Raw genomic sequence first — 23,272 nt, forward strand, 5'->3', positions numbered from 1 at the left:
AGGAAGCATGGAGCGACCAGCACAAGCGGAACACAGGTGGGCGAACGTGGAGAGGTGGTCTTCAGCATTTCCCCATCCACTCTGCTGAGCGGAGGCTGCACAGGACCAAGCCCACTTACCAGAGCCATGGGGAAAAGCTGGGAGGCCAGCTTACCAGGGTTTTGTAGTCGATCTGCTGGCGGATGAGTTTGTCCTCGCTCAGCGAGTAGCGGGCCTCTCCCGTGATGGCGTCGATGGGCCCCTTCTCCATCTGCTGCTTGATGGCACAGAACAGGGAGAAGAGGGGCTCCCCGGCGCACTCCTGGACATGGAGAAGAAGTGTGCTGGGCAGGCTTCGGGCCACAGGTGAGCAGAGCCCAACCTCTGAGCCCTGCTTCTGCAGACGGCTGCTTCCACTCCCCCGTTCCAGTCCTCGCCTGCTCCCACCTGCTCCACTCTCCGTCTTTCAAACCCCTTCTTCGGGTATGCACTTCTCCCAGCTCTTTGGACCACAGCGTCTTCTCCCATTCTGCCCTTTCTTACCACCATCCCAGAACTCTCTCTTCATCCTCCCTGCCTTCTGTTCCCTCTCCCCATCCCACTCCTCCCTGCTTTCTCTGCGGCCCCATTGTGGGACAGAGGTCAGTCCTCGGTGGTGTGAACTCCCTAGAAAATAAGTTAATAATTGGAGCTCGAGCAGCTCTTCCACCTCCCAGGCACACCATCGGCTTATCTGCCGCCACACGCAGCTCCGGACCTGCCTGGGACCCTTATCAGCCTCAGTAAACCTGGGGCTGGGAGAGGCAGGAGGGAGGGGAAGAGGAGAAGCAGGGACATAAGAGGTGAGTTGCTTTTAGCTTAAAAGGGGAATTTAGCTTTAGGGGTGGTGCAGGGTCCGCTCAGAGGCTCATCTTGGCCTCCCCTGGGAGAACACAGCCCACGGGGGTCCCGTCTCTCATGCTAGGACTGACTGTGGGGCACTGAGACGGGTCTTTTGAGATGGTCAGGAGTCTGTTCCCTTAAGGACGAGGGGAATTGCATTTCTCGGTGGGGTTCTAAGAACCAGGCCCTGGGAAGTGAGGACTTGGGGGCCGTGGAGGAAAGTGGCGCAGGCTGGGGAGGATGCAGGTTGGTGTCCGAGCTGGTGGGGAAACTGAGGCAGAGCCAGAGATACGCCCACACCCAACCGTACCTTGAGGAACTTGTACAGCAGGAAAGTGAACCAATTGGTCAACATCTTCTCGGCCACCGACTCGGTCCTGTCACCAGTCACCGAGGGAATCAGCAGGGCAAGACAAAGACAGAAGCAGCTGGTCAGACCCAGGGGCTGGGAGGGCAGGGAAGAAGTGCGCATGGATCTCGCTGCTTAAGGCTTTCAAGCCAAATCCTGAGGTCCTAAGGAATGCTTGAGTTCCATGGACTCCTAGACACCCACAAGGATAGGACAAGCTGTGCCTGCAAAGCTGGGAGATGACATTCTGGGTGTCAGGCTCCCAGGGGGCTTTGGCGGGAGTGTGTTAGAGCAGGGCTGTCCAATGGCATGTTCCGCCAGAGGGAAAACTTCCTCTGTGTGTGTTGTCCAATAGGGCAGCCATTGGCCACATGCGCCTGCTGAGCATTGAAATGCGGCTAGCGTGTCTGAGGAGCTAAATTTTTAATTGTATTACCTTTAATTAATTTAGATTTAGAGTCGCGTGTGGCTCACGGCTATCACCCTGGGCAGTACAGCCTTAGAGAACTTTATGGTTCCTTTGGGTCAGAAAAGAAAAACAGAAAACCTGGGGAGATATTAACTTGGCAGGAGACAGAAAGGAAGGTGGCAGAAGGGTCGTGGTAGAAAGGCCAGATAGAGCAACCCCATCGCCTAAGCTAATGACTCCCAGAGTGGACAGCAACAATGGAGCCGCACGCCTGGTTCATACCGAGACATGCCCAAATTGTCCTATTTAAAAGGCTTCCACGGACTTTGGAACTTCCCCCTGGGAACCCTTCTAGTGTTTCATTTGCAATGACAGGAAGTTCCTTCTTGAGTCTAACTTGCATCTTTCATGCTGCTACCCAAGTCCATTTATTCTTTTACTTTGGAAGTGAAGACACCACAGAAGTGTTACTGGCCAAAGGACAACTTTTGGTTGCAACCGTTTAGAGAAAACAAACTTGCACTAAGTATGTGATCAGCTCCAGAGAGAAAGCTACCCATCCAGGTATGTTTGGACAGAGCTAAAAGTTGCAGTCGCCAGAAGACACTAACAACTAAAATCCCAAGGCGGCTGGGCAGCTGCCAGCACAAAATGAAGCTGAGAAGAGAAAAGAAGAAAGACTGTTGAATGGAGCAGGGCGGCCAAGGGCAAGAAGAGGAAAAGGAGATGGAGGAGGGCCGAAGGGAGAGAGGGCACCTGGGAGAGAGAGAAGGAAAACCAGAGGAGGAGACACACAGATACAGAGCCAGACCACGCCGCCAGGAAGTCGTGGGAGGGAGCTCTGGCAGGCTGTGGCAACTCTCGAATTATGCCTGTGGGTGGCTGCACGGTAGAAGTAAAACAAAAATCAAAATGCGCCACCTTGCTGTTTCCAAAGCGGTGTGGTTGCTCCGATAGGCAGCAACCTTTGCAGCTGTGCAAGCGAATGCCTGCGGCACCAGGAAAAAGCCTGCAGGGAAGATTCTGAAAGCCAAGTCTACCCACTGGACCGAGCGGGAGGCCCTGCCTCGGACCCAGAGAGCAGGACGGAAGGCAGCGGACAGGAGAGGCAGACAGAAAACGGGTGGTCCAGGCGGAGGGCCGGACGTAACGGCCTGATACGGAACTTTCCAGCTTCATCTGCACAAAGGCTAAAGACATCGCAATAACAGCCTAGGGGAGAAATGGGCTTCAGGGACATGGAAAGTTCGAATGGCAGCCTGGAGAGTCAGAGAGTCTCTACTTCCCATAAGGCCGGAGCCCCCGGATAGGGTAATGTCTTCACATGTGACCATTCACTCTCAATGGTGCTGAGGACGAGGTCTCCGAGGGTGTGGAGCTGAGCGGCGGGCCCTGGACCCTCGCAGAGCCTGACGCAGGAGCCAGGAAATACCTGCTGTGTTGCATCAGGCAAGCTGCTACTAAAGGGCTTTCATTCGAACACAGGCTGGACCAGCGCTTCTCAAACTTTCATCTGCGCTCAGATCACCTCGGTTTCTCGTTACGAGGCTGATTCTGATCCAGGGAGTGTGGGCTGGGACCTGAGATGCTGCATTTCCAACCGGCTCCCGGGTGATGTTTCTGTTCCCGGTTGCGGGGGCTAAAGTTTGCAATCTTGAGATGGTGAGGTGGGTTCCCAGATGGGCCCTGGGGTGTCTCACCTAATTCAAGCTCTGATTTAGATCGGGCCGGGGAGGCAGGGGGAAATGACCTCTGAAGAGTCCACAAGAGAAGAATTCCAGTAGAGTGGGTCAAAATCAAGGGGGAGTAAGGGCAGAGAGAGAAGAATGGGGAGCAGATGTAGGGCAGAAGAAAAACTACAGGGGAAGCAGACGGCCGTGGTTGAGTTGTAAGCACCAACATAATGATGGACAGGTTCTTCCGAGAGGCATGGGACACACTCCGGCCTCTGGGTAGGTCATACCTAACCTTGGGCAACCTGGTAGCTCCTTCTGGGAGCTCCACCCTGGTCTCCCTGGAAGGCAGTAGAGCCAGGCCCAGGGGGCTGGGCTGGGGTAGGGGCTCTCTGACCTGCACCTGCCTCTCGCCACCCCTCGGTCCCGCCCTCACCTCCTGAGCAGCAGCTTGGGGTGGTTCTTGCTCTCCAAGTTCTTGTCGATGAGGTCGGCCAGCAGCTGCTTCAGCACGTCGGTGGCATACTCCAGCTTGCTCTGCAGCACCGTCATGATGAGCGAGGCCACGTTGCCGCGGTCGCGCATGGAGAAGCTGCGCTGCGACTCGAGCGTGCGGATGAAGGAGAGCAGGAACACCTTGTTGTTGATGAGCTGGGCAAAGAGCTTCAGGCCTTTCTCCACGCGCTCCTGCCGGTAGCCCGGAACCTGCGGAGGAGATGGGGGGAGTCCTGACTGCCATCTGTGAGAGGAGAGGCCGGCCAGGCCCCAGTGACCCCCCGTGGGGTGCGCTGTGCCATTGCTGACCCTCCTAGCCCACCACTCACCCACTTCAGGCCAGAGCCCACCTGGCTAATGCCGTCAAGTCCTTATCTAGTCCCAGGCACCATGCTGGATATCTATGTAACCTCTGTCACAGCCCAGGAGGTCCCTGTCTCTACTTCAAGGATGGATCTAATGAGGCACAGAGAGAACATCACCACTGGCAATGGCAACACTGGGATCGGAACCTGCTTCTGCCAGATGCCACAGCCTGAGCTCTCCCCTGACAGTAATGTAGTGTGGCTGAGTGGCCCCACGCCACAGCAGACCACCATCGCAGCATCCCGTGGGAACTCCAGGAGGCCGCAGCAGCCGTAGGTCACACCCTGGCTGAGGAATCGTGAGGCCGGGGCCTCCAGCTAGCCTAACGTTGACCTGTGTCCAGCCCTGTGGGTCCTGTTGACAGAACAGTGGCCTCAGAGTCTGGACTTCCAGGGTCCACATGGGCTCTGACACGACTGTCCCATGTAACCTTGGGCTTTACTTCTCTGGGGGCCCAAGTTCATTCACCTGAAAAAAGGGGAAGATTAAGCCCAACAGTCTTCAGACCCTCCCTAACTCCAGCACCTGCTGTTTTCTAGGGGCTCTTTCAGAGACCCTGCCCTGTCCAGGGGAAGCAAGGAAGAAGGCCGCGTCTTCCTGCCTGCATCTTCTGTTCACTGGCAGAGCCATGCAAGGGGACATGGGGGTACCATCCACTCAGCAAACACGAGCCAGCGACTGAGCTGGACATGAGGATGCATCTGAGATGCACAGGAACAGGCACAGCAGCTCTATGCATCCACTCCAAACTGGAAACAGCTGGATGTTGGGCAACCACAGAATGGCCCAAGGAACTGTGGGATATTCCCCCAATGCAATACCACACAGCAACGGGAACGAAGGACCCATCGCTGCTCACAATAGCAGGGATGAATCTTGCAAACATATTAAAGGAAGAAAGTCAGACATGAAAGAGGGCATACTGTACACCATTTAAAATAAAGATTTAAAAAGAATTAACATTAATCATGATGGTAGGGAAAGGATTATTCTGGAGGGGGGCTGGGAATGGAAGGGGGCACACAGGGATTTCTGGAGGACTGAGAATGATCTTCTTGATCTGGCTGCCGGCTTGATGGCTGTGTTCACTTGGGGAAAATGCATCCAGCTGTGTTCTGACAGTTTGTGCACTGCTCTGTGTGTAACTTCCATTAAAACAAAAAGTTTACGTAAAAAATAAAGGATAGCCTCTGCCTTCGAGGGGAAGCTGTCCAAGAGCATGGAGCAGGGCATCCCATGAGGAGGGGGCAAGACATCCAGAGGAGGAGCCATCAAGGCTGCATCTTGAGGGCTGTGTCTCCCCTGCAGGGGCAGATGCGACAGCAACTTGGGAAGGAGTGTCATATACACAGCAGTGAAGAACGCAGGTTCAGAGTCAGTCGAGGTGGGTTAATTCTGTCACTGTCATTTACTCATCTTGAGACCCCAAGACTCAGTTTCTTCATCAACAAAAGGAAGGTACCACAGCTAATATGGATGTAGGTCCCTACGCCAAGCACATCCTGCATGCTTTAGAAATGTTGTGGACCAATTTATTGCACACGACACCCTAGGAGGTAGGTACCACTATTACCCCAGGGCCCCGCGAGGTTAAGGAACTTTCCCAAGAAACCAAGACAGAGAAGAGTCAGAGCTAGGCTGTGAAACCAGGTGGTCACCGCGTCCTGCTCTCTCCAGGGCTCCCCTGAGCGCTGAAGGAGGTGACTTGTGAAAAGCCAGCGGTGCTCAGCTGACACTCAGTCGAGTTACTAAATGGCAGCTCTCTTATCCCCTTTATTCCAGAGGCTTTAAACTGGGGAAGATGGAGGTGGCCGAGAGAGCCGTTTGCCCAACATCCAAGAAGGTGGCAGATGTGGAGCCCGAATGTTCATGCTACTCATGGACGGAGCCCCCTGTGTTCCGAGACTGAGGGAGGCAGACACCAGTCCGACCCAGGCCCTGCCCTCAGACCCTCAGCCAGGAGGCCCCCTCTGCGGGGGGACCTGTGAGTCCACCCTGAACTCTGCAGAGAAGAGCCCACACTGAACCGGCTCCCCCGGTTTTCCGTTCCGGTCCCTGGGGGCCTGGTGAGGGAAGGGCAGGGAGATGTGACAGCCTCACCTTGCAATCAGCCTGAGCCACAATCTGCCAGCTGTCTGTCTCCCGTGATCCTCCTCGCAACTCTGTGATGGCCCCTCAGACACAGACACACAGGCACACACACACACACACACACACACGCACGCATCTTACTTCCTCCATCCGTCAGACCCCTCAGAACAACATCTCTACAACTTGTCCTAAGAATAATAGATAATGCCATTTCTTGGGCACCACCACGTGCAGAGAACAGCGCTGGCACGTTACATACTGTTCCACCTTAGCCTTCTCGTGACCTTGCAAGGCGAGTGTGCCCTCTTAGCCAATCAGAGAAGCTACTGAAGTTTCCTGAGGCCAGTCAGCTGCTGAAAGATGCTGCTGGATTTCCAAACCCGAGCTTGTTTGGGTTGGAGCCCCATCCATCCTCCCGATCCTTGGCCACGTCTATTCCTATCCCTGGGCCTGGGAGGTGACTGAAAGCTAGCTCTGAGTCGGCCTTGCAGCCTCCCCTGTAGGGCCTCCTGGCAGCTCAGGCTGGCCGTCCCGGGAAGGGGAGCCATGCACAGGTTTGGCAATGTGGCACCCGGAGAGGAGGAAGGGGGGACAGGGCCAGCCGGATGGCACACTTGAAGTGAGGGCACGTTCTGGACTTCCTGTGTGGCTGCGCATGCCTTCTGGGCAGCAAGGCCAGGGACCCTGGGTAGGAAGGGTTAGCAAAGCCACCTGCGGGGAAAGAGCACCCCAGAGCAGCACGGGGTTTGGAATCAGAGAGATGATGCTGACTCGGATGCGGAGGAAAGCTCTGTCATCTCTGGGCTCTACTGCCTCCTCTATAAAAGGAGAATATGAGTGCCTGTGTCATAAAGTTTTATGAACATTAAATAAGATAATGGATGTGAAATGCTTGGCACAAGCGGGGCGTGCTTAGACAGCAGCCGTTTTATCACCTGCCTCGCCCACTGCGCCGGCTGCTTTTCACAGATTCTTGTCGCCCAAGAGTTTCCGAGACATTGAACGCATGGGCACGGCGTCTCAAGTGCAGGAGGTAGGAATTCTCTCCCCATTTTCATAAGGGGGAGGCAGAAGTGAAGTATCTTGGTCAATAGTATCCAGAACAATTCCCCTTTGTCACTCCAACCCGCTCCCCTGCACCCTAAGCAAAGGGCCCCTCTGAAACAAGACTTTCTTTATTCACCAGATGGTTCGATGATTTAGTTGAAGTCTGTGAGTATAAAACTGGATAGTAAATTTTAATTGTAACCCAATAGGTTAGAGTTTAGGAGGCAATGCTAGGTTGACAATGGGGTGTGTGGTGACTGTTTGCTCTCTGCTTTTAAAGGATTGGTGTGCGACCAGGGCCTGGTAAGCACTTTCCCCAATGCCTGGAATTCTCCCAGACGGTCACAAAGAAGAGCGCCAGGTGGTCTAAGGTCCAGGACATCCTGAAGCCAGAGGACACCTCCTTCACATATATCCACCGCTCATGCCCAAGCAGTGGGCAGGTGTTCCGGTGGCTGAAAAGGTCAGGACACACTGCGTTAGATTAGCCAATGGCCTTCCTGGGAATGTTTCCGTACTCAGAAAGCCATGAGGGAGAAACTGTTCCAGTGGCAAGGAGGGGCTGGAAATGAGAAAAGAATGATCCCTGCCAGATCTGTGGATCTCGCAGAGGAGGCTGGATCTCACTGCGCCCAGGCCAGGGTGGGCACTAAAAGTTGATTTCCGTCTGCAAGCAATTAATTAGTGAGTTTAATGGAAATGAAAAGTCGTATGTTCTGGGCACACACGCCAAAGACTGGAAGGAAGAGCTTGAAGAGTTATTGGTACACCCACATTCATAGCAGCGTTACTCATAACAGCCAAAAGGTGAACGAAACCCAAGCGTCTACCGACAGATGAATGGATAAACAAAACGTGGTCTACACACACAACGGACTATTTTCCAGCCTTAAAAAGGGAAGAAATTCTGTCACATGCTACAACATGGGTGAACTTGGAAAACATCTTGCTAAGTGAAATAAACCTGTCACAAAAGGCCAAGTACTATGATTCCACTTATGTGAGGTCCCAGAGGAGGTAAACTCAGAGACAGAAAGTAGAAGGGTGCTTGTGACGGCTGGGGGCGGGGGCGAGCGGGGAGTTAAGTGTTCAAGGGGTACCGAGTTGTGTTGGGGAAGACGAAAAAGTTCTGGAGACGGATGATGGCGATGGCTGCACAAGAATGTAAATGGACTTCATGCTACTGAACTGTAGGCTTAAAAATGGTTGAAATGGTCAATTTTGTTATGTATTTTTGTTTTTACCACAATTAAACAAAGAAAAAAAGCTATGGGACCTGATGGTTCAGAGCCTGTGCCCGACCATTACCATCCTGTGGGCTCCAACTCAGGGAAACTGGTCAAGCCGGCTGACTCCTTCACGAGCCGGAGAGTGGGATCAGACGCTCTCCCTAGTGATAAAGGCCAGGAAAAGGGAGAAGACTCAGGTTTGTGGGGAAATTTTAAGGTGCCAGATGAGGAATAAGGCCATGGTAGGATATGAAGTGATTTATAACGGAGCCCAGCAACAGCCTGGGGGTGCGGGCGGGGGGCAGGGTGGTCACCCAGAGGGCATCTCAGGAGTAACACAGGCTGGGCAGGTGGTCATCCGAGCCCAGCAGTCCTGGTTCCCAGAGGCTTCCTCTCTGCAGCCGTCTGAGGGCTGAGTTCACCCGACACCCTGAGACAGACGGACGGGTGAGGGAGTCAGTGACGCCTGGTGTGCAGCTCTGGGTGTGCCCTTGCGTGTGTTCAGCCCGCAGGGTGGGAAATGTTGCTGTGAAGTGAAGAGACTACTGGTCTCTGGACTGAACGAGGGGTCTTGAAACTTTCTGGGCAGAGAGAGGAGTCTGCTGCTGTTCGTTCTGTAGCCCCAGAAGCCCCTGCTTAGGGGTGCCTCAGATGCCGGGGAGCAAGGCAGGTGAGGCCAGGGCAGCGCCCACTGGAGCAGTGAGCTCGCTCCATGCACGGCTCCGAGGGCGGGCGTAAGGGGGCTCGGCGCTTCTGTCTCCAGAGCCCGGCTTGCTGGGTGCAGCTCCTTGCTGAGAAATAAGGCCAGGGAGTGGGCAGCAGCAGTCCATGACCTGCTTCTCTCAGGAAACTAACCTCAGAGGGCAGGCTCAGAGAAGTGCAGCTGCGTAGGGACCCCGACAGCTTGCAGCAAGGGGCATGGTGCAGTGCAGAACAATGAGACGGAATTATTTGTATTCTGGTCCTGAGTGAACAGGGCTGCAACTAGACAGGAGGCAGGCAGTGCACTGAACAACTCCAGGAGATGCCACATTTGAACGGTGCCGTCTGGAGTGGTGCAGTGTTCAACCTGCACACCCACCCACGAGATCCTGCAGGAGAATGAGCCCCATAACTCTCCTGCCACAACCCTGGGCAGCTCTCGGCGGGGTATAGCCCTTGGGTGTGTGCTAACCCAGTGCCAAGACCGGCCCGAGAGTCTGAGCATCTATGGAGATGCAAGTGCATGTTGGGCAGCCTTAAGACAAATGGGATCAAATGAGGACTAAGACCCTATGACAGGTCAGGACACGATTTGCAGTGTGGGCCATAGGAATGGCCTGGAAAACAGTGTGGACTGTGTGTGTTTGTCCCGAGAGAACACCTTGTGTGGGAGGTGGCTCTCCCATAGCCTGCTCCAAAGTCTTCAGGCTGCCCTATTAGGGATGACAGCTTTGAAACAGTTTCAGAAAACCTGATTTAAAACTTACATGCTTAAGTCTATACAGAAACTGATATACAATAATGTACACCTGAAATTACACAATGTTATAAACCAATATGACCTCAATAAAATAATTTAAAAAAAATAAGACAGATCAATAGTTAGAGGGGTGAATATAGGCATAGATATAGTATCAGGGAGCTATAGCAAAAGCTTAATTGAGCTGGATATATGGACGTTCTTTGAATAATTATTTCAACTATTCTGAATGCTTGAAATTTTTCATATTAAATGTGGGGAAAAAATAAAACTTATATGCTTAAAGGTAATCTACTTGGAATTTTGAACTAGCAGTAAGTGGAGAATAACTTTATGTGCTCACCCCAGTTGAATTCTTATATTGATTATTCTCCAACCCATCCACAGAGGGTATGGGGATGTTGAAACATAATCTCCCCCCCACCCACTGGCCATGTCCACTCTAACTCATGCAGACACACAGATATCCAATTATTTAATCATACAACATTTCCTGCACGCCTACTACGTGCCAAGCCCTCTGCTGGAAGCCAGAATTACAAAGACAAATAAGATACGACACAGCCTACACATCCAATCGCACACACACACACACTTGTCCTTTCCTTTCCTTCCCTCCTCTGTCTTGCTTTGACCAGGAACTTGCACACTCTCCAGTGGGCTAAGCACGCTAGTATTTTTTTTTTTTTTGAGGAAGATTAGCCCTGAGCTAACATCTGCTGCCAATCCTCCTCTTTTTGCTGAGGAAGACTGGCCCTGATCTGTACCCATCTCTTCCTCTACTTTATATGTGGGATGCCTGCCACAGCATGGCTTGACGAGTGGTACTAGGTCTTTACCCAGGATCCAAACTGGTGAACCCCAGGCCACTGAAGCGGAACGTGCAAACTTAACCACTGCGCCACCAGACTGGCTCCTAAGCACCCTAGTATTTTGAAGCAAGTAAAGATGAGACTGGAGAAAAACGAGTGGAAATCAGGAGGAGCAAAGGCAAGGAGAGGAAGAACAAGTATGTGGACAGATAGAAGTCTCATGATCCAGATGGCGTTTTCATTTGTGTATATGACACATGTTTACACGACTATGCATGTATACACGCACAGACATGCAGAGGGAAGGGGCGCATCATCAATGAGGACATGGAGCCGACAACTTCCAGCCCCAGAAAGTATCTTTCGGTGTCCATCCACCGAGGAGCCACGGAGAGCCTCCTCCAGACAGAAGCGACCGTGCCCTCACTATAGACACATGCACACATAAAAGTGCACACACACTTCATTCAACAAACAAGCATGGAGAAACGTGAGTGGGCGCCGGAGTCCCCAGGCCCTTGCTGTGTTTACTGCAGAGGGGCGCAGCCCTTCATCCCCTTGGAGAGCCCATGCAGACCCTCCCTCCGGTCAGTACCTGCAGAGCCACGTGGCTCCTGAGCGGAGGGTCTGTTTTTATTTTATGGACAATACAAATCCTGGAATTAGTCTTATTTTCCTTTGAGTCTTTGGCTGCAGATTTTCGATCCTATCTAATACATATCCAGGGCCATAAGGCATGACACTGGCGTAGCACCTCAGAGGTCAAGCTCACAGGCTTGTCGTTGGGAGAACTCTGAAGCCCACTGCTGGACTCAGACCCTGGACCCACTCCCTCCTAGCTGGGCCCCAGGGCTCTCTACACCCTTAGTTTGTCGCCTGTAAAATGAGCGTACCTCCTTCGGAGGGCACTCGGGAGGTTAAATGGATGGATGCCTGTCAGGTACTTACAACTGGACCAGGCTATTAGTCAGCAGTCAACTCATAGCGATTATTCCTTATGATTATTATTTTGCCCTGGTTTCCTCCTTTATACTTTTCACTGTTCTATGGTATTTATCTTTATAAGTTATTCCAAATCCCTTTCGGAACAAAGCATAATATGAATATATGCATAAGCCAGATACTACGCTAGACAGTAAGTGGGATAAAATGTTCAAAAGATGAGGTCCCTGCTGGTACAGAAGACAGTTCTTATCATTCACATTTCCACCTCCCTTGCCAGCACATCACTTATCCTTTCCACACGTACTTACTGAGCACCAATTCAGTGATGAAATCCCTTACATCGTGGTTTCTTAAACAAGGGCCCATGAACTCCCTGTTTCTCGGCCAGATTTCTTGTTTCTGTGTGTATGTACAGTTTTTCTGGGGAGAGGGTCTTCAACGCCCATTCAATTCTGAAGGGATCCATGACGCCCTAAGATCTGAAGCCCTACTCCCATGACACTCCGAAGTTCCCTGGCGTGGCGTCACTTCCCCCAGACAGACCGGCTGACACCAACAAGCAGGGGGACCTTGAGTAAGCTGTGTCCCCGCCCTGGTCTCAGCTTTCTCACCTCCTAAAGAGGTGGTTGGACTTGAAGGTCACCAATATCTCTCTCTGCACTAACACGGTGATGGGGGAGGGCTGGGCACTGGCACTGCTTCTCACCTCGAGGTCCCGGAGGACAGGGTGGTCTTCAATCCCCGGGAACAGCACCCGCATGGTGTAGGTTCTGTAGTCCAGGAAGGGAATCCCAGCTCCGTCCAGGTCACTGGTCAACTCATGGATGTCCGTCTGCAGCTCGGCAAAGGCTGGCACAAAGAGAAGTCCATGAGACTGCTGGATGGGGCAGGCCCGAGAGTTATCCTGACTCGGAATGCTTAGAGCACTCACACAGGCCCCGAGGAGACCTGGGTGATGCGCTGTGGGTGTGCAAGAATAAGAAGGGGGGAGGTTCTACGTAGCTGGGGTGAATGACGTAGACATGGGAGAAAGATGCCGCACGAGGAAGTGTGCTTTGAGCCAAAACTCTTCCAAAGCATAGATGGGGTGGGAGGCCATCTGCAGATCTGTGCTGCTGGGGCCAGGGGGGCCTCTCCATGAGGTTGAAGGACTTCAGTTTGCGAAATGTGCTGAGGGGGCAGGAGGGATGTACAAGGACAGAGGGAGGGAAGGGAGAGGTTCCAGTGACGGAGGGTCTATTCCTGATTCTGTGTTTAATCCTAGGTTTTCTTATAAGCGTTAAGAACAATTTCTTCTGGAGTCCCAGTTCTGGCCCACACAGCTCACTGAAGCCATCAAACTTCCAAATGGGGCCAGATGAAGGCTCTGCCACACTAACATATTCCTTCTGTATAAATATGCAGGGTGTATCTCTGTCCTTCCTTTAGCAAGGTGATGCTACTCAATGGAGAATGATGAAATGCATGTGGGCACCACTGTCTGTGGCAGCAGCTCAGGCCTATAGATGGTCACAGAGCTGCAAGACCCCACCTGGCCCCAGGAAAGTACAGAACGCAGCCTTAGGCTATCACAGAGCACCAAAGCTGTGACCACATTCCATCTGGGGCGCATCCCTCCTCCTGGGCTGCCTCTGCCGTGGGAAATAGTCAGAGGGGATGTGCCCAGCTCTTCCCTGCTCTGCCTTTCTACTCGGCACATGCACACACCCACATACACACATGCATGCATGCACAAACACATGCACACACACACAGGCACACACAACCAGGATGGATTAACACACGCTGGCAAAGACGAACAGCCAGTGTACATTGACTAAACAACATTTCCTTCTAATTATATAAACAAAAAAATAGGAAAAATATACTTTGTGGGCCCAGAAGAGATTCACAAGCCCTATGTGGCTCTGGAGGCCTTGACAAGCAAGCCCTGGGCCCAGTGGGCTCTGCAGATCACAGGGACATAACACAGCCGCCTGGGCACTGTCAGCAGGGTCCTCAGGCACCCTGTGGTGCTGCCGTCAGCCTTACAGATCCTGGGTTTCTAGGCCTTAAGGATCCCAGTGCTTGTTGTTTGACAGAAAAACAAGGATGCCACCCGACCCCCTGGAGAGGTTCCTGCAGCCCTGCACCTTTTCTCTGGTCATACTGACACAGGGGGTCCTGGGCAAGGAAAGTGCCTCCGAAGGCAGAGCAACCCTAACGCATCCAAGTGGAACTTACACCCCTGTGTGGTCGCCTGTGTGTGCCAAAAGGGGGTCAGTAAGCCTTTTTGGCATGTACTATTACCAAAAGCCCCAATGAACACTTATGGATGTCCTAAGCAAGGACATGAGTGTGTGTGTTTGTGGGAATGTGTGCATGGGCGTGGGGGGGTGTGTGCGTGAGTGTATGGATGAGTGTGAGTACAGAAGTGACGGAGCGTGTGAGCACGTCAGTGTTTGTGGGCACGTGTGGGAGTGCATGCACATGAGTGTGTGTGTGTGTTTATATATCAGAAGGTCAGGGCTGTGATGGGCCCAGGCCGGGCCTCTTTGGAGCGTGTGTGTGGGTGACATCCTGGCTCACTATCAAGTCTTCAGGAAGTCCCCTCCCTGGACCCACGCAGCCCTGCAAATACTCCAGAGCCCACTCCAGGCACCCCTGGAAAATACCTGATGGCTAATCCTGCGTGCACTTTGCTCTAAGGCTCCCTTCCCACCCAGGCGGGATCGCGCTCCCCGAGCTGGGAGCCTCCACTGACTCCTTCGGCTGGGCTCCCTGCCTGACTGCTAATTCCCCCTTCTCTGGAGCATCCTGAGAGGCACCTGGCGTCACACACCCCCTCACTGCCCCTCCTGGTGCTCAGCAGCAAGGAGGAGAAGGAGGGAGCTGGCTTTTTATCCGTCTGCAGCCTTCCTTCAAGTCACCCAGCGCCTCCAACATTCAAAGCCTCGCGCCTGCCACACATAAAAGAGATTCTAATCACTACACCTAATTAGAGGAAAGAGTACATTGCGGAGAAAAAAATTAAGCTGCGTAAATATAATAAAAGGCAGTAATTAACAGTCCCACAAGGCGGATGCTGTGCTGACAGCTGAAGGATGTGGAGAGGGGATGGAATGGACCCACTTCCCCATCGGAGAGCATGTGGCTGCCCCGCGGGGAATGTGAGCGCCCTGGGTACAGGCTGGACTTACTCCACGGATAAACCTACAGCAGAGAACGGGCTCAGAGCCTCCCAGGGTGACTCGCGGAATGCTATCCTGGGGGTGACAAGAGTCTGACTCCTACATTTCCTTCTTGGATTTAGTGCAGCTGATTTTGCTTCATGGTGGTGTTGGTGACTTTTTAAAAATACAAGCTGTGAAACACTCTTCTTTCTAAATCTCGGATCAGCCCTACAACCTCACCTTCCTTCTAAGGAAAGAGAGCTAAAGATTGCTTAACTGTGTCATATCAAGACACCTGAAGGTCTCTCTGAGAAGAGGGCATAAAAGCCAGTCGGCCAGGATTCTGGGCTGGAAATGGCTGCAGTGGGGTTTGGAATGATTCCAGTCTGACTGGGGAAAGAGGGGACACCATGAGGGAGGGGGAGGAGGCCTTAGACTCATCTGGCCTTGCTCGGGTGGGGCTTGCTAGGATAAGGATTTGGTCTGTGCACAGGCTCAGAGACCAGAGTTAGGAAGGACACCGAGCCCCCAGCACTGCCCATTGCTGCCCAGCCCGCTGCTTGTGTGTGAGATGATACACACACACACACACACACACACACACACCCAGCCTCCAGCGTGGGGCCATGGTCCCCTGGCCGCTCAGTACCTTCCTTGCACTCCAGGGCCACGCGGGACTCCAGGTTGTCCATCTGCATCTGCAGCCGCTTCAGCGTGAGATCGCTTTCTCGGGACTTGCGTTTGTAGGCGATGAGCACGGCCACGATGAAGATGATGAGGAGGCCACCTGCCACTGCGATGCTGACGATTGCGGGCAGGCTGAGAGGGCTGTCTGGGGCGATGTACACCATCCCCGGGGAGTACTCCATGCCACCGACACGGGCCTGCAGGGCACACCAGTGAGAGGGAGCTAGGTGTGGGGTCAGCATCCTAGGGAACAGCCTCAAGTCACTGATAAACTGGTGACCAGCGTGGGATGAGGGGAACGGCTCAGGGAGGAGAATCATCACTGGTTGTAGAAGCAGAAGAGAGGGCATATGGGGCAAGGGAGGGGGTCTGTGTGGTTCAGCATAGGCCTCCCCCACAACTGGAAAAACCACACGTTCTCTCATTCAGGAGTTAACATGGTCATCTTCATCAGCAAACAGCACACAAGTGGGATCTCAAAGTCTAACATGACATCAGTGACCGGCTCCTGAAGATCCATCCCATTGTAAGGATGGATGACCGAGCACAGAACATGATCCTGTGGACCACCCCGGGCCAACAACGGTCCTCTCCTGGAAGGGCCTAATGCCAGTAACAAGTGGTTTAGTCCCTCGTGTAATGCTATTTTGCATTGCCCTTATTGTAGCACCAGCCAGTAAGGAAAGAATAACAACACAGAAGAAAGAAGTAGGACAGGGAGAAGGAACTAGGGGTGTAGGGTAGCTAGGAGAAAAGTTTGAGGCAGCCAGAATCCCCTCCTGGAGAGCCCTGGTGGCCCTGGATGGAGCTGGACCACTCACACCCCAGTATCCCTAGTGCCTGTTCCATCTGGATGGGTCCCGTCAGCCTCACCATCACTTTGTGCCTGCCAATGAGATTGGGGGACTCGCAGAGCAGCTGTGCATCCGACACGGTCACGGTGCAGGGCTTCTCCCCGACCAGCACAGTGTAGTTCAGCTTCACATTGCCCCCAGCCACAGGCGGGATCAGGTTCTTGCCCTGGATGGACAGGAAAGACCCAGTTCCCACCCCGTAGTCAGGATCACAGCTCCAGGCCGGCTGCCATGTCCTCCCACCCAGAGGTCCCATCCTGCTGGTGAGCTGGGGGAGAGGCCACCTTCTGTAATAAGTCCAAAAAACTTGTGGCACATAAACCACCATATCCCCTTCCCCAGTGAGAAATCAATAACTCTTTTCAGGTTATCCCAAATGCAGCCTCAGAATCCTTCTCAACACAGAGCTGTAGTCAATCACTACCAGTTGAGTTAAATTAATTTGTCATATGAGTTAAAGTCAATTTGCTATCCATGCTCCAAAGAAACCTTATATTGTGGTTTGCAAAGGGCTACAGAGGAGAAAGCAGTACAAGCCTCTGACCTCCCAGGTGCTAGATTCAGGGGACAAGCAAATCTTGGGAGTCACATGGCCAGGGTGGGTCCAGCTGCCCTAATCAGGTATCCAAGGCCTATCAAGAGAGTGTGCCTCTCAGTCCAGACTCAGAGAGTGTTGATCATACTCCAGAGAATAACAACCTCTGACAGGGACTCCAGTCTCAAAATCTGGCAGGAGCCCATGACTTCTGGCCTCTGTGACTTGCAAGGCCTCCCCTTCCACACACAGCTCCTTCTTCCCACCTCCCAGCTGCCAGCTTCAGGCTACCTTTAGGATGATGGGCGTGCCGGGCTTGAGCTCCAGGATTCCCGAGGGACCAAAGGCCTCAAACACAGGGTTGGGATAGTAGGTGAAGTTGGTCTTGTTGAGGATTAGCAGGGACTGCACGTTGTCCAGGATGAAGCCAAACTCCTCGGGTCTCTCCGTGAGGTCGGACTGGTGGTCGGGCCCCAGAGCGAGGGCCGGAGCCTGGCAGGTCATCTCAGTAGAGTTCAGAACCTCACAGAGCTGTGGAGGAGCCAGGCGGGGAAGACCATGCAGAGCCTGTCCACACACCCACAGTCCCAACGCACCCGCTGGGTCTCGCACAGCGCTGTCATGCAGCACAGCACTGATACGGGACAGTTATGGATGGGTCACGGCTCCTTTGCAGCCAGGACCACACGACCTGGGCACTCAAGGAATAAGCTCTGCAGCTGGTACCCGGCTCCGCTGTGCCCATAGAGGGTGGCAGTGCCTAGGGCATCTTTAAACTCAGCAGCAGCACGGGGGGGGGGGGGGCTGGGGGGTAGTTGGAGGGATGGAGGAGTAAGGGTATCAAACCCCCGAAACCTCAGAAGTGACTGCTCCCCCACGCCTGTACCCAAGGTGTAAAATGCCCTCAGGGCTGCTCGTCCATCCCACCGGCCCAGCACCTTGGGGTGTCACATGTGGTGGGTCATCGGTGTCTGGGGTGAGCCTGCCTGAGTACTTGGGGAGCCCCACACCCTTAGGAAAGCAACACGCTGAGTAGGCAGCCCCCATAACCCCTGCCAGCCCTGGACTCACATTGATGTGCTCCTTCCCCCCATGCTTGGCACGGATCTGGGGGTTCTGTATGAGGTCCAGATGGGTCCCCCACACGGCGATGGGTGTGTTTCCACTGGCCAGGGAAGAAAGAAGAAGGCGTGTAAATACAGGCACAGAAATAGCAATGGCACTCGACAATGATGGTGACGATGACAATCAAACAGGCTGAGCTCCGACATTAAAGATGATGATGACTGGGAAGCATGATAATGTTCACAGGGACAATGAAGACAAGCTGACTGAATAATAATAAGGATGAGCTCTCAGCAGCCAAGGGGAAGACAGTAATGACCAGATGTTCATGGCTGTCCTGCGCTGGGCTCATTCGGCGCATGGACACCCCGTGGAGGCCGGGCCTGCAACACAGCCCTCTTGGCTCCCCGAGGCCTCTTGACCTGAGCCAGCCCCTTCTCCGCAGCCCCCTGGTGTCTCCTCCCCCAGCCCTTACCCGTCCCAGGGAATTTTTTCACACTGGCCTTGGCCTAATGGAAGCTTCCAGACTGTCCCCCACCAGACCCTGCAGGGACAGCACAGTCTCCTCCCCCAGGGCAATCACACTACAAATTCTCAGTCTGCTGAGACCTGGGAAAGGCAGAGACCCAGACACTCAGGAATCTCTCTAGGAACGCAAATGTGAAATGCTCTGGGACCGGGTCTCCCGCACCCTGGGGGTCAGTCAGAGGACTGGATGAGGAAGGACCAGGAGATGCATCTTTGTGTAGCTCTTCAAAGGGAACCTGCATGCCACTGTCCTACTCCAGGGCAGCAGGGAAGCTGACATGAGGTGAGGGCTCTCTTCCTTGGGGGCTACTCAAAGGAAAGAGACCCATCACTTTATCCACAATCAAGGAAGTATCTTCAAGAAGAATCCTACTATCTAAAACAATTAAGTAGTTAGAAGCGTGGTGGGTAAAGAATCCTTTATACCCACATTCATTTCCACCCTTTTATCCATCTGCCCATCTTTATACTTCCTTCCCTTCCTCTTGCCCTCCACCTGCCCCTTTCTCAGGCACACACACACACTCACCCACACGCACACGCATGCAGGAAGCTTCCTGTGAACCCCAGAGAGGCTCTTCTGCCCATGGCAGTGTTTGGGAATGAGCTTCCAGTGTCCGGCCATCTCCTGATCTTCTCAATCATCAAACGCCTCCCATCACTGCCCATTAGTAACCCAGCTGCTGTAAGGAGTGTGAAGCCACGTGTCAGTTGGCAGACATGGTTAACTGCAGCAAAAATGCTGGAGCCTGCTGGCCGACTGGGAAAGTGCCTCCAGCCTCCCCCTCGATGCGAGCATGACTCGGGTTGGCTGCTAAGTGCCAGGAAGGATGACACCTCTATTTCTGTGACAATGACAGAGGGAGAACTGAATTAAACCAGGCTGTGAATTCCTTAGGGAGTTATAGGCTTTATCTGGGCACGGAGGGCTACGCCAACTTCCTGGACTCACAGGCCTTAGGGGCAAATCCTGGAATAGCTTTCTACAGGCTATTTTCCCCTCTTTGTGCCTCATATTCACCCGCTTTAAGATCATGACCAAAGCTGATACAGTTTGGGCCTTAGAGAGTGACTGCTGAGGACCACAAAGTCTCCCCTCAGCCAAGGCTGCCTTTGTTTGTTTGGGTATATGGCCGGGGGCGGCAAACTCTGTAAAGGGCCAGAGAGTAAATATTTGAGGCTTCCCAGACCACATGGTCTGTCGCAATTACTCAGTTCTGCTGCTGTGTGAGAAAGCGGCTATAGACAAAACATATACCAGTGAGCATGGCTGTGTTCCAACAAAACTTTATTTACAAAAGCAGGCAGACAGCCAGATTTGGCCCCATGTCCAGAGTTTGCTGACTCCTAGTTCACAAGATTGTTCTCTGGACTGGGCTTGCCCCTGCCCCCTGTCTCAGTGTGTGGAGACCACATCTTCCTACTGTGCGTTTACACCTCACTAATTCTCTCAGCACCCTGCGAGGGAGTTGACGGATGAGAAACGCCGGACTGAGGGAGCTTCATTAACCTTTAAGGTCATAGTTGGTCAGCAGTGGAGCTGGGCTAAGCCCACTTCTTCTGATCCCAAACCCTTGCTCCATTCCCCCCGTGGCCCCTGACACAGCAGGTTTCCCACCCGGGGCCTTGATGCTAGGGTGCCCTCTGCAGCGGCTTCTCATTACGATGCACCCTCCAGGTTCTAGAAAGGCAGACTCATGCTCTCTGCATGAAGCTCCTCCCCTAAGGTGAGATGCCACCACTCCAGAGACCCAGCGAGCAGTCAGGCCCCCGGGGATCCTGGAGTTCCCAAGCGCCAGCCGGCTCTCTCAGGAGATGTTTGCCTGGGAAGATCATGCAACTGGGCCAGTCAGCTTGTGAATGACTGAGTGAGAAGCAGCCCTAGAGGGTCCTTCTACAGCAGCATGGACCTGGCTCCCTCCTAGGACCTGTGTTTTCCGTCCTCCTCTTGGGCACTGGGGGATGAGCAGGGAAAAGACCCGGTCCCCACACCTGAGGAGTTTGCAGGCAGCTAGAGATCAGACAAATGATGGCAGACAGCTACAGATGACCAGAGGACCGACGTCTGAACCGGACCCTGGCGGTCAGGGCACACTTTCCTTCTAGAGCAGGTCAAGGAGAAGTTGGGTCTGATCTTACTCTTTCTCCTACATCCCTCGGCAGAACTGGAATTGTGGTCCATATTTGCCAGAAGTGAGGTTCAAGGAGAGCAGGCCTGACATCCCCTGACAGTCACTGTGAGATGGAATCATGGCCTTCAAATGTACCCACCAACCCTCAAATTAGGGGCTGTGAGCTCTTGCTGGTCAGAGCTTGGCCTCTGGGGCGGGGTTCCACTCAGAGGTGCTCTCAGCGGAAGGAGGAAGCCCTAGGACGAAGGTCTGATTTGGGGCTCTAAGCCAACCCCAGTTTATTGGTCTCCAAAGTAGGACTGGGACCCTAAACTCTCCTTGGCTTTTGAGAGCTGAAGAAGGGCTATTGGGGGCAGGGTCGCTCCTACCTGACGATGCTCCACTCTGGCTCGATCCGCACGATGGTGGGATCCTCCACGTACTGGAAGACCAGGTCCTGGTGGATCTTGGCCCTGTCCACCTGCACCGTCACCTTCATCTCCAGCACCTCATCTGAGGATGTGGTGTTGCAGACGATGTAGGACGGAGAGCGCCTGGAGGGAGGGAGACATGGGCCGGGCTCCTAGGTGTCAAGGAGGCATGGTGGTCCTGTGTCAGGGCCCTCCCACCCCCTCCCTGTTCGCCAGCCTGCTCAGAGGCAATGGGTGAGCACTGCCAGAGATATAAAGCTCCGAGAACTACTGACAAAACTCTCCTTGACCAAACTGTAGACAGGTTCCTCTGAGCCCTCTCTTTGACCAGGCCTTGTCCTTGGGCCCTAACTTCAGCCTGTCTTGCCCCATTTTTAGCAAGAATCCTGCTAGGTGAGTTTAGCAAGAATCCCCCACCCTTGATATCTGATCAAGTTCTTCATCCCTCTCCCTGGATGTCTCACCACCCTGGCCTGCCTTCAGCAAGAACCCTGTTAAGTTGATTTAGCAAGAATCTCCCTACCCTTGACATCTCCTCTTAGTAATTTTGCATCCACTGGCCCCTCGGCCAGCTTGTCTTTGCTGCTTTTGGAGTCAAGCCTGATTTTTTTCCCTATTGTGATAGTCCTGACCCCTATTGCAATAGCCCCGAATAAACTCTCTTACCATTTTACCAAGTGTCGGAACAATTTTTTCTTTAACAGCATTAACGCGAGGCCTGGCCTGGCTTGACTTCAGATCTGTCCCAGCCCTCAGCTTAGCTCTGTCCCGGGAACACCTCTCTGCGGAAACTCGTGCCTGCTAAGGGACGGTTCCCCACCACATCTCTGCGAGTCCTGAACTAGAGGTGCCTCCCGCCTCGCTCCTGTCCCCCGCGGCACTCCTCGCTCAGGGAGGGTGGGCCCTTCTGGGGCTGGATGGTGGAAGCAGGGGAGAGAAAGTGGGCCGCCCTTGGAGGTCCAACCTCAGCCAGCTGGGCAGCTGTCCCACCCAGCTCTCGGCAGTCCCAGCTGGCTCTGTAGCAGCTGGAGAGGAGCCAACGGGCCCTAGATTCCAAACCGTGTCCTGGGGAACCCTGGGTTCTGCACAGAGGTCGGTCTGGGGGCACCAAGGCTAAATGGCAGGCAACAGCATAATGGGCCCACCCACGGAAGGGGTACCCATCAGGTCTGCAGACCAAGCCAAAACATCTGCCCCCAGGACACCCAGAAAGCCCTCTCCCGAAGAGAATGGCACCTTCGCAGGGAGGAGGAAGCACATCCGAGAGGTTGGCAGGAAGTCCGCCGCCCTGGGCAGCCCCGGAACCCCGGAGCCGGCCTGGAGGTGCCTTACCTGTGGAAGACGCAGGGCTGCTTCCCGAACATCACCACCACATTGCTGCCTGCATTCAGGTTGGTGCCTGTGATGGTCACTTGGGTGCCCCCGGACATGGGTCCCCGGCTGGGCTTCAGGTCTGAGAGAGTCAGTGTCTGTGTAGGAAAGGATCTGATGTGATACACAACTGGGACAGGGCCAGAGGAGGCAGCACCCCTTTCCCGGAGCTGCCTTCTCGAATCTTTAGTACGGGCAGCCTCCCAGAGAGCTGGCACAGTTTTACTAGGCTTGTATGGATGGGCAACATTCTGGACCCTGAGAGTTTGCACTTCTGTATTAAAAACAGTAATAATAATAACACCTGCTATGTATCATTTTTCAGGTGGCAGGCTTTATATCTTCATCTATATATATAATTCAATTGCCCAATCAATTCTACAAGGTAGGTATTATTACCCATTTACAGAGGTGATTCAGAGAGGTTAAGCAAAGTTCCCAAGGTCACACAGCTAAAAAGCAGCATGACTGAGATCTGACCCCAGAGCTCTGGTTCTTCACTGCCTCTCCAGTCTGTGGTCTCCAGTCTTGGTTGCTTTTGGGAAGGTGATTTGTCCCTTCTACAGGCCTCTCCAGAGAGCTGCCCAAAGCGCCCAGCTGCCAGAGCAACGGGATGTGAGGGCCCCAGGGAAACCAGGGTGGGGGTGGGGAACGAAGAAGGGTCAGCGGGTTGAGACTGGGGCTGGCGGCAGGGGCACCTGTGAGCTGAGGATTTGGCGTTCCAGCTTGTTCTTTGATTAGCATTTTAATGGAAAAACTTTCCTCAGTCCCAGGTGAGAAGCCAGCATCTGCATTTAAA

At 53.6% G+C, this 23,272-nt stretch overlaps 1 protein-coding gene across 2 annotated transcripts in view; it reads right to left on the reverse strand.

Annotated features, from left to right (window-relative positions):
- PLXNA4 (plexin A4) overlaps nt 1-23,272 on the reverse strand; it is a 428,442-nt gene that overhangs the window by 33,210 nt on the left and 371,960 nt on the right. For both annotated transcript variants that reach the window (XM_014840844.3, XM_070513683.1), the window contains exons 15-24: nt 22,435-22,571; nt 21,061-21,225; nt 18,039-18,132; nt 17,259-17,498; nt 16,452-16,598; nt 15,541-15,775; nt 12,446-12,588; nt 3,729-3,997; nt 1,172-1,238; nt 155-301 (exon numbers count right to left, since the gene is read on the reverse strand). In XM_014840844.3, coding sequence (XP_014696330.3) covers nt 155-301; nt 1,172-1,238; nt 3,729-3,997; nt 12,446-12,588; nt 15,541-15,775; nt 16,452-16,598; nt 17,259-17,498; nt 18,039-18,132; nt 21,061-21,225; nt 22,435-22,571 — 1,644 coding nt within the window. The remainder of the gene's footprint in view (nt 1-154; nt 302-1,171; nt 1,239-3,728; nt 3,998-12,445; nt 12,589-15,540; nt 15,776-16,451; nt 16,599-17,258; nt 17,499-18,038; nt 18,133-21,060; nt 21,226-22,434; nt 22,572-23,272) is intronic.

This window comes from Equus asinus, chromosome 1, assembly GCF_041296235.1.
Source record: "Equus asinus isolate D_3611 breed Donkey chromosome 1, EquAss-T2T_v2, whole genome shotgun sequence".
NCBI classification, from domain to species: domain Eukaryota; kingdom Metazoa; phylum Chordata; class Mammalia; order Perissodactyla; family Equidae; genus Equus; species Equus asinus.